We start from the raw sequence: 16,216 nt of genomic DNA on the forward strand, positions 1-16,216 counted from the left end.
GGTTCATTCTAATTAGTAGAATAATGTAACACAGTGTTTTACCATACATTTGCATATCAACAGTCTCGCAAACCTGCAAACCTTCAAGGGTATTACAGTTATTTTTTTACCAAAATTACAGTATCACAGCTGTTTCAATCAAACGGCTTTCAGCTTTTTCACAGCTCATAGCATCTTTTCCATAACCCGCAGCTCACATCAACTTTTTCACAGCTCACAGTTCAACAAAATAGACCATATATAAGTATGTTCGTGTGCTTTCAAATTGCACGGGCATCCTAAACTTACCCTCAGCTGCAATTTAGGTCCATGTGTTTGCAAATGCAGATCTAAGTAACTGAATTTAGCTTAATTGATTATTTTTTCTTATGATGGAACCTGCTTACCCGACTTCAAATGCACTGAGTGCTCATATTTTTCTGAATTTATTTTAGAAAATAATAACTATGTTTTTTAATGGTTAGCGATGTACCCGTCAATAGCGAGGTCCTTATGTTTCGTCAATCTCAAAATCTGTTAGTTCAATCTCTTTGAGATATGGTCATAGGGATAGGACGTGTGTGTTTGTATGGAAAAGTTGACTTCACATTTTTTGTGCTAGTTTTTTTTTCCATGCAACACCTTCACATCTAGAGACCTCCCCTAAAAGTACATCTCCCCTAAAAGTACATATATAGAAGCCTACATACATGCATGCACAATTACACAATATACACCTTTAGAGGATCCGCTGAGGCTACTAGGGTCCCGTTTGGCAGAACTCTCAAAACTGATTCTCCACTAAATCCAGTAGGAACTCTGCCAAATAGTTTTTCAGAGAGAAGTAATTCTCAAATGATTCTATGAAGTAATCCTCTGAAACGAACTAAGAGGCTGGGAGCTGAAAAAAGTAGTTTCTCCTAATTTTGTGAAGTAATTCTCCATCCTAATTTTAAGAGTTTATGCTAGAGAATTAAATAGAATCGTTTTCAACACTTTTCTCAGAGAAGCATATGGAGTTCTAACCAATATTACGTGCGAATGGTGGGGACGTTGTTTTTTATGGAGGGGGTCATGTTGGAGACAAACTTTGCTCAAAAAATTGTTTTAGTTCCCAAACTATCGAAAGGGTCAATTTAGTCCCTGAATTGTTGTTTGTAGTTCAATCTAGTCGTTAGTCTTACATGGCATGCCATGTGAGCTGACCGGTATGCCCACATGCAAAATGTCCATATTACCCGTCCTCTTTTTTCTCACCCTCTCGCTTCCATGCGGATCCCACCTCTCAGTTCAAAAAAAAAAATGGTCCGGTCCTTCGATCCGTTGTAGTGCATGTGGCTCCCGGTCCCGTCCCGCCGGCCGGCCAGGCAGGTGGAGCTCATGAATTGGCCTGTTCGCTTCAGCTTATCAGCTGGCTTATCAGCCACCGAACAGTGTTTTTCTCTCATAATAAATCAGCCGTTTCAGCTTTTCAGCCGGCTTATAAGTCCAACCGAACATACCAATACAACTCGGCAGGGAAGACCGGCTAGACGAAGATGCATCGGCAAAGCATGTTATTGGTCTTACGTCTTGCCTTGGCCTTATATTTTTGCATGTGCGATGCGTAATTTCTTCAATTTCTTCATGAGGCTCGGCGACACATCCACATCTCAACCATTTATTTGTTTTAGTTTTATTTTTCCCTCAACCATTTCAACCCTGACAGGTGGGACCTGCTTGGAAGCGAGAGGATGAGGAAAAAAGATGAAGGGTAATTTGGACATTTTGCAAGAGGACGTAGCAGTCAGATGACGTGGCATGGTAACTTGGTCCCACATAAGACCGCAGACTAGATTGAACTATAAACAACCGTTCAGGGACTAAATTGGTACTTTTGATAGTTTGGGGACGAAACCGATCCTTTGAGCAAAGTTGGGGAACCAATACAGACTATTTTTCCAATTGCTAACGGACGAGTAAAGTGCATGGCAGCGTTAAGTGTCCGTGTACTTTCAAATTGCACTGTCCTCCTAAACTTACCATGGGATGCGATTCAAATCCATGTACTCCCAAATGCTGATCTAGCGTACAGAATTTATCTCAATTGGTTATTTTTCTTCTGATGGAACTTGCCTAACCTGCCTATCCGACTTCAAGTGCTCGACTCGTCAACACAGCTACTCGTATTTTCCAGAATTTATATCAAGAATCAATGACTATATTTTTTAATAGTTTGCGATGTACCCGTCGATACCGAGGTTATTGTGGTGATTTCGTCAATCTCAAGATCTGCGTCAATCTCAAGATCTGTTAGCCCAATATCTCTCATATGTACTCGTAGGGAAAGGATGTGTGTGTTTGTATGGAAAAGTTTTAAGGGTCTGTTTGGATCCGTTAGCTAAACTTTAGCAGCTAAACTTTACTAAACTTGAGTTGCTAAACTTTAACCATGACTGTTTGGATCCATGGGCTAAACATCATTTAATGAGGTGTAGAAAGACCTGTCTGCCCTTATTTAATGCGAGGGGGGAGACAGAGAGAGGGTCCAGACAAGCAATAATGAGGGGCAAAAAGTATCCAACCCCAAGTTTAGCAAGGTTTAGCAACCAAAAAGTTGTTAAAGGACTAAAGTTTAGCAACCATAGTTTAGCAAAGTTTAACAAGGGTTTGTTGCTAAACTTTAGCTGCTAAAGTTTACCAAGGGGTATCCAAACACCCCCTAAGTTGACATCATACTTTTGCAGCCAGATTTTTTGATGCAACACCTTAGATTTCCCCCCTCATATAGATGCCTAGATACATGCACCAAATGCTTACCCATATAAAAAGGCACACTTAAATACTATGCACCTAGAGTATCATCAAAAAATACTGGACCCGCAGATCATGAGAATGACGAAATTACCACAGCCACCTCACTATGAACGGGTACGCCGCTTACTACTAAAGAATAATTAGCCATGAATGCAAGCAATCGTGTTGAAGTTGGAGACTTGGAACTTGGATGAGCAAGTTCAACCAAAAAATCTAATCAACCTAGAATGTCGCTATGGCAGAGAGTTTGCAGCAGCTTTTGAAAACTATGGCTAAACATGTTGAAAGAACACAACTCTAATTAATTCTAACTAGAATGGGTCCTACTACCAAAGTAGCTATCAGGTATTTCTTGGAAAGAATGGAATTTTTCTACATTCCCAACATGATTTTTCTCTCTCTCAAAAACACAGTTCCCAACATGACCTACAAAGAACCCTTTGATCGATTGGCACATAATATTTCCTCGGCAAGGGATCTAGCCAGACTGCATCTCTATTCTCTAGTGGCCTAGAGGGCTTATGAGCATTTTGGTTGTGTATTGGCAGCAGATGGACAACACATGATGGATGCACTCATCGAATTTTGGATTAGTGATCAATCGGGCCATCGGCTAAGGGGGTGTTTGGATGCGAGGTACTAAACTTTAGGAGGGGTCACATCGGATGTTCGGATGCTAATTAGGAGGACTAAACATGAGCTAATTATAAAACTAACTGCAGAACCGCTATACTAATTCGCAAGACAAATCTATTAAGCCTAATTAATCCATCATTAGCAAATGGTTACTGTAGCACCACATTGTCAAATCATGGACTAATTAGGTTTAATAGATTCGTCTTGCGAATTAGACTCCATCTGTGTAATTAGTTTTGTAATTAGACTATATTTAATACTCCTAATTAGTATCCAAACATTCGATGTGACAGGTACTAAACTTTATGAGCATGTATCCAAACATGCCCTAAGTGCATATGCAGGCGAGGCCCCTTTGCATATGCAGGCCGGAGCTGTATGCGCAAAAACAAAATTCAATTGCAAAAACAAAAAAGGAATAAAAGAGATGATGGCGGATTTGCTGCCGTCGATCTACTAGGTTTGCACACGATCCATGCCTATTGCTCTACCATTGCCACCATGCTGCGTTACTCGCTCTCCGGATCAACCAGAGAAGGGAAAAATTGAAGGGGAAAGGTAGCAATAGAAACACATAAAAGATTTGGAAAAAAAAATCTTGCGACGAGCTTCCCGTTGTGCCACTCGTTGAGTGGAACCTGAATCACCTCATGACGGCGTGCTTCCAAGAGCCGCACTATACACAGTCCGCCGAGATCAGCACTATGCGCGGCCTGCTGGGATATGCACTATATGCAGTCCGCTAGGATGCGTTAGCCTTGATGAAAAATCGTGGAAGGGACCACCTCTTCCATTGAGAATCCACAGAATCTGGGGCAGAGAGAGAGGGAGGGAGGGGGAGAGGGATAGAGTTTGAGGGAGGAGGGAGAGAGAGAGAGAGAGAGATTGCTCACCCTCCCCTTCATGGTACCAGTTAATGCATAGTCTCAGCCACATCGCAGCTCCCAATCAGTAGCCCTCGAGCCGCACCAGATCCCGCTATGCCAGCATATGTGGATCTCGCGGGTTCTGAGTTCCTATCCCCCATGGCAGCATGCATCTGCCTCACCTGTCGATGACGAGTCGGAGGTGGCCGCGGAGCAGGGGAGGTGTACTGAGATCCGTTCGAGCCACCTCTGCGGTGTGTTGTGGAAGCCAACGGGGTAGAAAAGAGCGAGGAGGAAAAGGTAAAGGGAATGAGAGGGAGCGCTTGTCGATAGAAGATATAGGGGAAAAGGTTCTCTGAGTCGGGCACACTCACGTGAAAAAGGGAAGAGGGGCAGCGGTGCATGTCAACAACGTGTTGATGACCTGTAGGGACTCCACATACAGCGAAATTAGATCACCTAACCAGGGGCAAACAAGTTCAACTATACCTTGGGAAGAATGTATGATCCATACATAACTCCTAAGTCTCCAACTAGCAACTTAGTGGGATGGTCATTGAAGGCAACAATCGCTCGAAACTCTTTGAGATTTCATTCTAGCGGCCCCTGTCCCATCCCTCTTTTTTGTGGTAATTGAAATAGTTAGGTAGTTTTTGGTTGTCAACTTTAAACCTTAGCATATAAGGAAAATGGAAGAGTTGTATAATCGTAAACGATTTAAGCAATTACTTATTTTGTTTGGTTTTGCCCAATAATGAAGTATAGTGTTAAAAACAAAAATTAAAGAAGAAGTATATATGATCAACGAGACGGTGACAATGATAAAGATCTTTTGCCTGGCATTTTGCCCTGGCAACAACACCATAATGTTCCTGACAACCTGCAGGCTGTGGTGGTAATGGACGTTCATTTGCAAGGTGTACACGATCGTTGTGGAGACGAGGTCAGGGTGCATCTAATTTTAAGGACTTGTTCGACATCGTTCTTCTGGAGTACTCTCTGTTACTATTTATTTTGATTTTTCTAAATATATATTTAAAAAGATCAAAATGAATAGTAATTCCAGGAAGTATGTAGGAAGCAAGCGGATACGAGGATTAGAACGGGCAGTGAGCCTCATTACACTAGGTAGGCAGCAGTATCTGTTTACCTGGTTTTTCCTTATCTCCGTGGGATTTGATTGTGCCAGCGTCTAAACAAACACAGGTTGCCTCCAGAAAGGAATTATATTAAAAAACATGAACCAAAGAGAATCTAATAAGTTACACGCTCGTGAGACTTTGATGCGAATTTATGCCAGTTATAGGTCATCTGTAAAGTCCCACTTAAAAATCTTTTCCATTGATTTCTAATTCTCTTTTTGTCAGGTGAATTTGTTTTCAATTTCATGCTTATTTTTTCAGTTACATTCTAGATTCTTGTGTTCAAGGTGGTCCGGTTCTGGTACCTCGCGGCCAGGAAGAAGATGAGGTCCCTGGCCTCGACAAATTGCAGAATCATGTCATGGCGCTTACGAATGACTAGTTACAAATCTTATTATTAGTAGAAAACAGAGTATGTATAAGAATCTGGTACACTAGTCTTGCAGCATCACTTTGTGTTTGGATTGAGGATCGAAGTGGGTTGAGATGGGTTTTACAAAACAGAGTATGTACAAGAACATGGTACACTAGTCTTGCAGCATCACTCTGTGTTTGGATTGAGGGTTGAAGTGGGTTGCCAACCCACTTCGCCCCATGTTTGATTGAATTCCCAATCCAGATGGGAATATTCCTATGAGATTCGGGTCGAGCGCATCCCATTAAATCGGAGGGACTGCATGGACCCAGTCCGACGCCATCTCCGTGCTTGCCTGCGCGCTGGGGAGGAGCTGGGATGCCGGGTGGTGGCGGGCGCGGGGAGGTGGCGGGGGAGGTCGCCACCGCGAGGAGGCCGCCGGCGCGGCGGATGCAGGGGCCGGCGGTGGCGAGGGAGAGCAGGGGGCGCGTGGGAGGAGCCAGGAGAGGAGCCGTGCGGGGAGGAGGAAGAAGGTAGAAGAGGAAGGGAGGAAAAAAAGAGAGGCTGACAGGTGAGCCCCGCAACTGATAGGTGGGGCTCACAACTAACGGTGTTAAAAGGACATCCATCTTAACCTTCTCAACCTCATCAACCAAACAAAAAACTGGATCGACTCCAACCTACTCATCCAAACATGAGATGGAACGGCTCCAACTCAACTCACATCGTCCCAAAATCAAACGCTACCTTAGTCTCTTCCTCTTCAAATAACTGCTTCTCGTCACGGCCAGGCTCTCCGCCGCCGCTTCCACGGCGCAATTCGTGACGTAGTTGTAGTAGGGCGGTATAGGGGACCGCCATGCTAGCACGCCCATCTTGTCCTCGCCACGGGGCACGGCGCGGCCGTCGAGCACGTCCTGCAGCGTCACCTTGGGAAGCTCGGCGCTCTGCGCCGGACCGGGTCGCCACGTCCCCGTCTGCTTGCGCCAGTCGTAGTAGAAGCAGAGCGGCGCGTCCTCGGCGGCGCCGCAGAGGTAGGCGAGCCTGCTGCGGCCCGGCAGCCGGCTCGGGTGCTCGCCGAAGGCGGTGTAGTTGGCGCGCACGCCGCGCCTGACCACCTCCAGCACGCGGCGCCAGAACCGCGCGTCCATGCTCGAGTGCATCAGCCGGGAGAGGATGTTGGCGGCCATGAACGACCCCTTGAGCTCGTCCACGAGGTCCATGGCGATGGAAGCGAGCTCCGGGTGGTCGCCCGGGTCGGCGCTGCCGAAGGCGAGGACCTTGAAGAAGTGCCAGTATTCTTCTTTGTGCAGGGTTGCCAGCCTCAGTGCCTGTCCCGTTCCTAGAGTTGAGACCTGCTCTGTTTGGCTGATGACGATGATCTTGCTTGATTTGTCGCTGTTGCTAACAGAGGAGTAGAACCTTCTCCAAGCTGAGGCATCCGGCGCACCGGCAAACTCGACGATGATCAGTGATCCCCCGCCGCTCGGGACGTGTTCCTGGTGCTCAGGAATCAGATCATATTCGCCGTCTCCAAGTTCGTCGCCGCAGAGATGGGTGATCAGAGGGAATTGCTTCCGCACCCTGTCGTCGGCGCAGACGTGCTCCACGAGAGTCTTCTTCCCAACCTCCGGTGGGCCGGTGATGGGGAGGACTCCGGGAAGCGAGCAAGGCCGCAGCAGGAACTCGATAACCCTCTCCATCTCGCCGTGCCGGCCAAACATGCACCGGCCCATGTGCAGATACGTGCTGTACGGCTGGCGACCGACGCGCGGGTAGCCGCCGAGGAACACGACGAACTCCTTCATGTCGCCGAGCACGGCCTCGAGGCTGTCAACGACGGCCTGGAGCTCGTTCATGCTGTCTCCGCTTACCTCCACTGCTCCTTCACCGTTGTTGCCGTCGACGACCGCCGCCGCGTCGAAGTACGGCGAGGAGGAGGAGGATCGGCGCGCCGCGAGGACGCGCCTTCTTGTGCTGACGGCGGCGAGCCTCCGGGAGGCGTCGAGAACGTAGTGGCCCCGGTACATGCCCTCCCTGAGACGGCCGAGCTGCAGGAGCATACCGCGGTTGGTGATGTGCCGCGTCTCGGCCTCCTCGATGACGGCGCGAGCACGCAGGAGGAGACGGTGCAGCCTCCCAAGTTTGCTGGCGGCGGCATGCTTCTGGTACCTGGCGATGAGGAAGGAGAGGCACCGGCCGATGAGGTCGCTGACCACCGCAGAGGCCAAGGCGTCCATTGCTGAAACTGATCGAGGAGTTTCTTGCAGGCTGCTGGTTAGTGATTACTGAACCGACGAGTGGATTCCCGCCGGTTCGCGAGAAAAAGTTTGATGCCATGGATGGAATGTGGAGGTCCAAGTCAAGGGTCAACCCCTGAGACAGCACGGCGGTGACTGTCCCGGTTTGTGGTTCCCCTTCCAAGCAGGCGGCTGGTCGTCACTCGTCAAAGTTGCATACAGCTGATAAGCCGGTGAAGCAATCAATTTATTGTGAAATGTTAACATAAAAAGGACCAGCCCAGAATCTGTTTACTGTTCTTTTTTTTAAAAAAACACATCCTAAACATCGAACTCGAAGTCTTTTTTTTTGTTTCATCAATGGTGTTTCCGAAGAAATGGTTGAATAAGATTTAGTGAACTTTCAAACGTACGACGTCTAACAACCCCATTTAAAAAATCCGATTCAGAGAACAATGAACCCTAAAAACAAGAATGGGGCTTGGGGTGTGCATTTTTTTTTTCAAGATGATTTGTTGTTGCAAAAGATTTTGGGCTCAGAATTGAAGAAGGCTGACAATGTTCACCGGAATGTATGATGTTGAGTAACACAACAAGGATATGCTGACCACAGGTCACAAATAAGTGCCCAGAGTAGTTTAAAGAACCTTTTTACAATCCTTGACTAGGATCCCGATCAACTAGAGATTGTGAAAAAACGTCTTTAGCTTGTGAATTGTTAAGAGTAAATTTCTTTTATGCCATTAAGAAAATTCCAATCTCTTTGGTGCCATCAGAAATTTTGGAGAAGACAGGGCAGTTTAGTCCTTAACAGAGCTCAGAGATATGGAACGTGACGTTCATGGAAGGGAACAGAAAATTTTTAACTGGTGGCATAGAAGGAAACTCAAAATTTGATGGTACCAAAGGGATTTGAAATACTACTTCTAGATTTCAACAGCTTATAATACCGTTAGTGGAGACGTGGGTATGTGAATGACAAAGGTGGCCATTTCCAGTAAAATCCAATTGCCAATTTGGTCTATTTTTTCAATGCACAAGATGGCAAAAGCTAATGAGAGGCAACTTATGGGATTGTTAAAAGATGGTAAAAGTTGGCATGCTTAGATCAACCAGACCTTTTAAAACCAACAATCCGCACTTTAGCCGATCCAGACAGGGCCTAGAAGTGTAGCATGATTTTGGTAGAAGAGGTACGTGATGCTAGTTTCTCTCAAGTTAAAATTAGTAGCTCTTTGCGAACTGAGTTAGTGAACTGCCCATCAAGTCTTCAACTCAACGTAGGTGCTTGTATTTTTTTATATTTATTTCAAGAATTAACCATGCTATTCTTAATTTTAGTGGTAAGTGGTATGCCCGTTGACAACGAAATGCTTATGGTGACTTTGTTAATCTCAAGATTTGTTGCTCAGTTTCTCAACAATGCTCGTCTAAGAGTAGGATGTGTGTTTGTATCGATATGGGTAATTGTCGTAAACATCTGCATGGGTATCGCTGTTTTGAAAAAATGGGCTTGTTTTACCTTTCCAAGAAAGAAAATAAAGCTCCTGCGTGCCATTTTCGCTAGGAGATATGAAGGCGATAGACACCCTACTACTATTATTATATGTGTTATTCATGCGACTCTAACATGAACTCACTACTCACACTTATGAAAATTATCAAGAGACTGCTTGAACAGATCATGAGAATATCAAAGTTACCACATCCACCTCATTGTGAACGGTACACCACTTACTATTACAAAAATTAGCCATAAATGCAAGTACTCGCATCGAGTCAAAGACTCGAACTTGGATGATCATATTCCACCATTACAAATCTCACCAACCAAGTGATGACTAGAGATTTTGCAACAGTTTTATAAACTATGACTAAACACATAGAGAGAAACAACTCCAATTAATTCTAACTAGAATGGACCCATTACCAAAGTACTCCAACTATTAATGACATATTTGCACACATTTCTAAGAGTAATAATATTTTTCTCGGTGGCTAATGTTAATAATATTTTCCACTTGTTAAGAGTGCGGAAATTGATTGTGGGGTGGGTTGGGGGGGGGAGCACAACATATAGGTGGGGTAGCCCTCACCCATCGGACTAGTCTTTTGGGTTGAGTTAGACCCAAGTCCTTGTTGTGGGCTCTGGTGGGGCGCCGTCTCGTGGGTATAACAGGTCGGGTGGATTCCGCTATGCACTCTAACAGTTAATCTAGGGATCTAGCCATTTCTCATCATTAGTGGCCTTGATGACTCCTGATCATATGGTTGCGTGGCAATTTGTAAGAGATGGGACTAAAGGTTGCAAATGATGGATGTAGTAGAGTTTTGGACTAAGAACCAATGTTGGCTAAGTGCGTATGCAGGCGGGGCCGCTTCGAAACCTGGAGCCTGGGGTGGTCGCCACATTCACCATCCCTAGGTCAAGGAGATGGGCACACCAAAATTTCAATTGAAGAAAACAGAGGAGGGAGGGGGAGGATGGGGCAGTGGGTAGATCCGCCGGTGGTAATGACCCACTGGGCTCACACATGCCCTATGCCACCACTCTACCTTGGACACCACACCACATCACTCACTTGTCAGGGCAACCGGAGGGGTAGGGGGGAAAGGATGAAGACGAAAAATAATTGTAGAAACACACAATAAAATTTGGAAAATAATTAAAAGGAAAGAAAAAACTGGTGATGAGCTTCAATCCCTTGGTGCCACTCGTTGGGTGGAAACCAAGTCGCCTCACGGCGGTGAGATCCCGAGAGCTACACTATGTGCTCTCCAACCGGATCTGTCCCATTCACTAGGAATCCACCGAGAGATTGCACCCACCAGTTGAAGCACCACTGCATGCTTCACATATGCTCCATCACACCACCTCTTGTTACTCAACTCCCAACTAGCGATGCACGGGGGGAGTTTCCTCGAGCCGCACCAGATCCTGCTACGTCGGCATGTGCAGATCCCGCGAGCTTTGGGTTCTGGTCCCTCTCCATGGTGACATGTGCGTTCCATGCCTAACGCAAACAAACAACACAGTGGAAAGACCATTGGAGTGGAGGTAACAATCACACTTTTATTGAGACTAAACTTTGGTTCCAGTTGTCATCCCACCCTTGTTTCCACTATATTTGAAATTTTTTCTATGCTTGTTAGTTTTTGAGGAGAATTTAGACCAACATTAATTGTGTATATCTACGTTTGGAATGTTGCTTATGTTCCATTTTTGGTCCCACATACAAATAAACTTTGGTTCCGGTTGTCATCCCACCCTTATTTCTGCTCTATTTGAAATTAGTTGTATGCTTGTGAGTCTTTGAGGATAATTTTTTTTATGTAACAGGAGGGGTGTGACCTCCAGAAAAATATTCGGTGCAAACGACCTTCTCGCGGTGGAAACGTGAAAACCCCTTAAAAATCATACTTTCAAGTAATAAATTTTTTTGAAATGATGCACATTCATAGTGCATCCATAGACACACTTTGTGGCAAAAGATGGGATGCAAAACCATTTTTGCAAAAATTCATACAAAAATGACAAATTTCAAGTGCATATGCACTAGAAGACCAATTTCCAGGAATTTCATCTTTTAGTGTTTATGCACATGAAATTTATCATTTTCATTTGAATTTTCCTAGTTTGAGTTTGCATCGCAACTTTTGCCACAAAGTACATCTATGGATTTTTTGAACACTTACAAATATGATTTTTGAAGGGGTTTTCACGTTTCCACCGAGATGGTGGTTTGCACCGAATATTTTCATGTGACCCCCTATTAGTTATATATTAAAACAATAAATAAAGTATTTTACAGGGAACAAAAAGATCAAAGAAAGAGAAAGAGAAAAGAGAAAATTACAGCAGATTTTGTATCCATTCCTTGTGTGCATATATCCACGGCTGGAATGTTGCTTATGTCCCATTTTTTCTCCTTAGAGATCATTTTCAATTAAAAGATTGAAGCCGATGATTTTAGTTTTTTCAGTTTACCTAGCATCCCAGTTTCTTTTCATGGGCTAGTCAGCATCCTCATGATCTTTAGTTTTTTCAGTTTACCTACCATCCTGAAGATCTAGCTGCCAGGTATTCAGAAACCTGACAGCCTCCGCACAATTGCAAGTAACCCGATCCTTTGTACCAGGAGCAACCACTAACCACGCACTAGCAGTCAACGTGATACAGATCCAATCTTGGGTTAAGCCATTAAGATCAAATCAGTGAAGGATGGTCTGACCTTCCCCCCTGGTCAATCGAATGGGATAACTTTTTTCGACTTACGAGATGCAAATCAAACATAAAAATGAGCACAAAGTTTACCAATCAATTCAGAAAATGACCTGCTGTGAACTATCCAATAACTTAAAGTCTTGCTTAAAATCAAGTCCGTGACAAATGCTCGAAGGTAATATGGTACAAACACGGGCAATTGAGAGCTTGCAAAGTTCCAACCATTTAATAAAAATGAAGACTAAAATGAGCTCCTTCTCCAGGTATAATATTAGCTGCAACAGAAGCTTATATGCGGTAATTGTGCTGCATGTTTTTGGTAACAAACGTCTATTTTGTAAATGGGATAGTTGTGTGTCCACAGATAGATGTGCTACATGTTTTTGGTAACAAACGTCTATTTCGTAAATGGGATAGTTGTGTGTTCACAAATAGAAGGAATAGTACACTTCTGGGGAATGCGCCTTTAGTACCTGGTCAAAATCCATCTTTAGTACCGGTTGTGCAACCGGTATTGTTATTTCGCCCTTTAGTACCGGATCAAATAACCGGTACTAAAAGGGTATTAAAAAATAAAAAAAAGAAATCCGCCAACCGGAGACCTGACCGTACCCTGCAGCCATCCGCTAGAGCCCTAGAGCCCCGGCCGCACACCTGAGCCTCGCACCACAGAGAGAGAGAGAGAGAGAGAGGGAGGGAGGTGGCGTACTTACGCTGCTCAGCCACCGCCGCTGATTGCTGCCACCGCCGGATCTGAGGGAGAGGTGGCCGCTACTCCAAGATCCACGCGCTCCTTGCTCCACCATGCCTGCCGACGCTCCGCCACCGCGCCCTCCCGCCGGAGCTCCGCTGCTCCTTGCCTCGCCACCGCTCCTTGCTCCGCCACGCCCTGCCAACGCTCCACCACCTTGCCGCGCCCTCCCTTCTTGCCTCCGCTGCTCCTTGCCCCACCGCCGCTCCTTACCACATGTAAGAGGTGAGGGGCGAGTGGAGGGGGGAGGAGAGGGGCGGCGACGGGGGCGGGGGGGGGGGGGAGGGGGGGGGGAATGGGATCTGTGGGAGGGACAGAGGGAGGGGATTCAGCTGTGGAGAGAGAGGGGATTCGGCGGGGAGAAGAAGAGAGAGAGAGGCGCGGGTGAGAGGATGAGGGGGACGAGCAGATAAGTGTGGGGAGGGGGTGAGAGAGACAGAAGGGAGGACTGATGTGTGAAGAGAGGTTGCGATTTAGTACCCGGTGAAGCGTCCACCCGGTACTAAAGGCCTTCAGGCACATTAGTACCAGTTGGAGGCTTCAACCGATACTAATGGGTGACTTTAGTACCAGGTGAAGTCTCCACCCAGTACTAAAGGGGGTCACAGGGGTTCCTCGGGGACTAGCCGTTAGGTCCGGTACTGAGCCTCAGGACGAATGCTGAGTTTTCTAGTAGTGATAACTATTATCACATAATATCTTGTGGACTAAGGGACTGATTGGTTGGGCACCAAAATGTGCCAAACCAAAATCAGGGCAAGCCCAATGATTCTAGTGCTCGCTTGGTTCAAATACAAAAACCTGGCGTGCCAAAGTTTCTGGCACATCGGCAAGGTTCAGCTTGCCCACGTTTTGGCTGTCCCTGCCATGCTCCCGTATTCCCATCCCTTACTAGTTTGCGCTGTTGTCCTCTACCTGTCATCTCACTTCTTGCAGCCTCCAGTCAACCCGCCATCGTCTCCTCTCCTCAAGTACCCAGGTTCTCACCCATCAACAACAAAGCACTGGAGCTGGAGTTCCACCACCACCCTTTCCCGTTGAAGATTAAAGGGAACTACCTTGAGTATAGATGGGGTAGCAAAATCTTTCCATCCGTTGTTATGCAAGCTGCATATTCTAAAAGTGTGTGCTAGTATGAATCATGAACATTGGCAGTTGTGTTTTGGCATCAAACCAATTGGGGGCCAAAATTTTGGCTGCCACATTTTGGCACCCAACCAGGTGCCATCCTAAAACTTTTGCCCAGATTTTGGCATGCAAATTTTGGTAGGGCACATTTTGGTGCCCAACTAATCAGACCCTAAAATTAAAAGTCTATGGTTAGAAACTTATTATGTTCAATTTGAACCTCTAATTTATTAGTTCCATTTTGGGCTTTGCTACAGTGCGCCGGTTACTTCCCAGGAGGTACAGGAGCTCACATAAATCATAGCCGTTGATTTGTAGAATAACTTATTCAAGAAATTAAAAAAATCAAGGAAAAGAAGAAAAAAAATCCATCCCAGGAATCACGTTATTTCTTCTTCATCCGGCTCTTTCCTTGTCACCCACGGAGAGAAAGAAAGAAAAAGCTACACCGACATGGAAGTCGGAACGCAGGTCCTCGGCGACACCTCTCGTGAATCCTCCCCATTCTGCAGCATCCCTTAAATTGCGGAAGCAAATCAAATCCAGGTTCAAGATTTTCGATCTAATCGCAATCGACTTTACCTGCTAGATCTAATTGCCACGTTAAAAGAAAAGACGTGATACATGCCATCACGTGAAAAGTCATCCAGATCGATGACATCATTTATTTCGGTCGTCGCAACGTCCACTTTGATAACGTTCGATACCGCGGATGATCCAAGATTCATAAACGATGTTTTCAAATTTGGTTACGCATGCGACGTGCTTCCTTGGTGGGCTATAAAGGTAACTTGTGTGACGTACTTCCTTGGTGGGCTATAATAATCTTCTATCAAGAGTAATGGAGCGATAGCAAGAACTAGATCTCTTTCAAGCCTTGTGGTCCTATTATCTTCCAGAGTCATTATCATCGTGAATTTAATTCTAACTTTCCAACAAGGCAGCTATTCGAGTAGCTACAATATGTCTATTTCTCTAAACCAGCTGTGCCTTTCAATCTCTTTCGTCCTTCCGTTCGTTCACTTAATTTCATCGAGGAATTGACAAGATCAAACGTGCTTTACCGTAGGAGTTACCACGCGCACTCACCCATATGAATACACATATGCAACCCTATCCATATGAGAATATTTGAGAGACACCAATATTATTTTTCTTTCGCAAAACACAGTAAGTTCATGTATACACACGCATACTCACCCTTATGAATACACACATGCAACCTCACAATAGACGGACATGTCGTCTAGGTACCACTGAAAGAATAGTATTTAGCATCTGTTAATTCCTAGAATAAATCTAGGAAATATTCCAAGTCGAGGACTCGAACCGAGTGGGTAGGTTCTACCACAAGAAACCATAGTAACTACGCTTAGTTCACCACCTATAGATATTTAGCATGATCTGTGCACAGCTTTTCTTAGTATCCAACCAAACTTGGTGATTCGTGGTTTTGAAAAGGTCTTTTAAAGCTCAGCTAGGATTTTCTGGGTGGGACCTTCAAAATAAAAAATGGTTCACAAACCAGATTCTAGTAGGAGATCTGGATAGGACTTAAACCACTTAAGGAAAAAATTTCTAGCCTGTATAAGATAGTCAATTATTACCCTCATGTTACAATGACAAATGTGATACATCAAATGCCACTCAATATCTATTTTCAAAGAGCTCTAGTAGGGGGATAAGTTGACAGTGTGGCATAATACGGTAGCTCAAATAACTTTCAGATTTCTAACGAGTGGGATATTTTTACCTTCAACCTACATAAACATGGGACTGTAGAGCAGAGACATCACACAAATATTCTATGCAATTATGGCTAGACTCTCAATTGTAATTTTGCTTATCTTTTTTGTTTCCTTTTATGTTTCTTGAGGTTTTATTTGTAAGCTAAACTCTTGTTTCCTTTAATATATATAATCAGTAGGGGCTCTCCTCTCCTGTTACCATCAAAAAAACATGGGACCGTACGATCAATGTATCAATACCTAATTAACCAATTTCCAACCGTAAGAAATTCATATGGAAGTTAAAAAATCCTCTAAAAATTGGTACCTCCAACAAGAAATAATTTTAATAAAGGATAATTTGGCCAAAA

General features: G+C 44.9%; 1 protein-coding gene across 1 annotated transcript; it reads right to left on the reverse strand.

The window, feature by feature from the left end:
- Positions 1-6,517: 6,517 nt before the first annotated feature.
- On the reverse strand, positions 6,518-8,014 carry LOC101774502. Its single transcript, XM_004971515.3, has one exon. The coding sequence runs from the start codon at positions 8,012-8,014 to the stop codon at positions 6,518-6,520; it is 1,497 nt and encodes a 498-aa protein (XP_004971572.1).
- Positions 8,015-16,216: the final 8,202 nt, after the last annotated feature.

Source organism: Setaria italica, chromosome V, assembly GCF_000263155.2.
Source record: "Setaria italica strain Yugu1 chromosome V, Setaria_italica_v2.0, whole genome shotgun sequence".
Classification (NCBI taxonomy): Eukaryota; Viridiplantae; Streptophyta; class Magnoliopsida; order Poales; family Poaceae; genus Setaria; species Setaria italica.

Excerpts from the sequence above, each read along its gene's own strand:
- LOC101774502 (XM_004971515.3), bottom strand. The coding sequence starts at position 8,014 with ATGGACGCCTTGGCCTCTGCGGTGGTCAGCGACCTCATCGGCCGGTGC.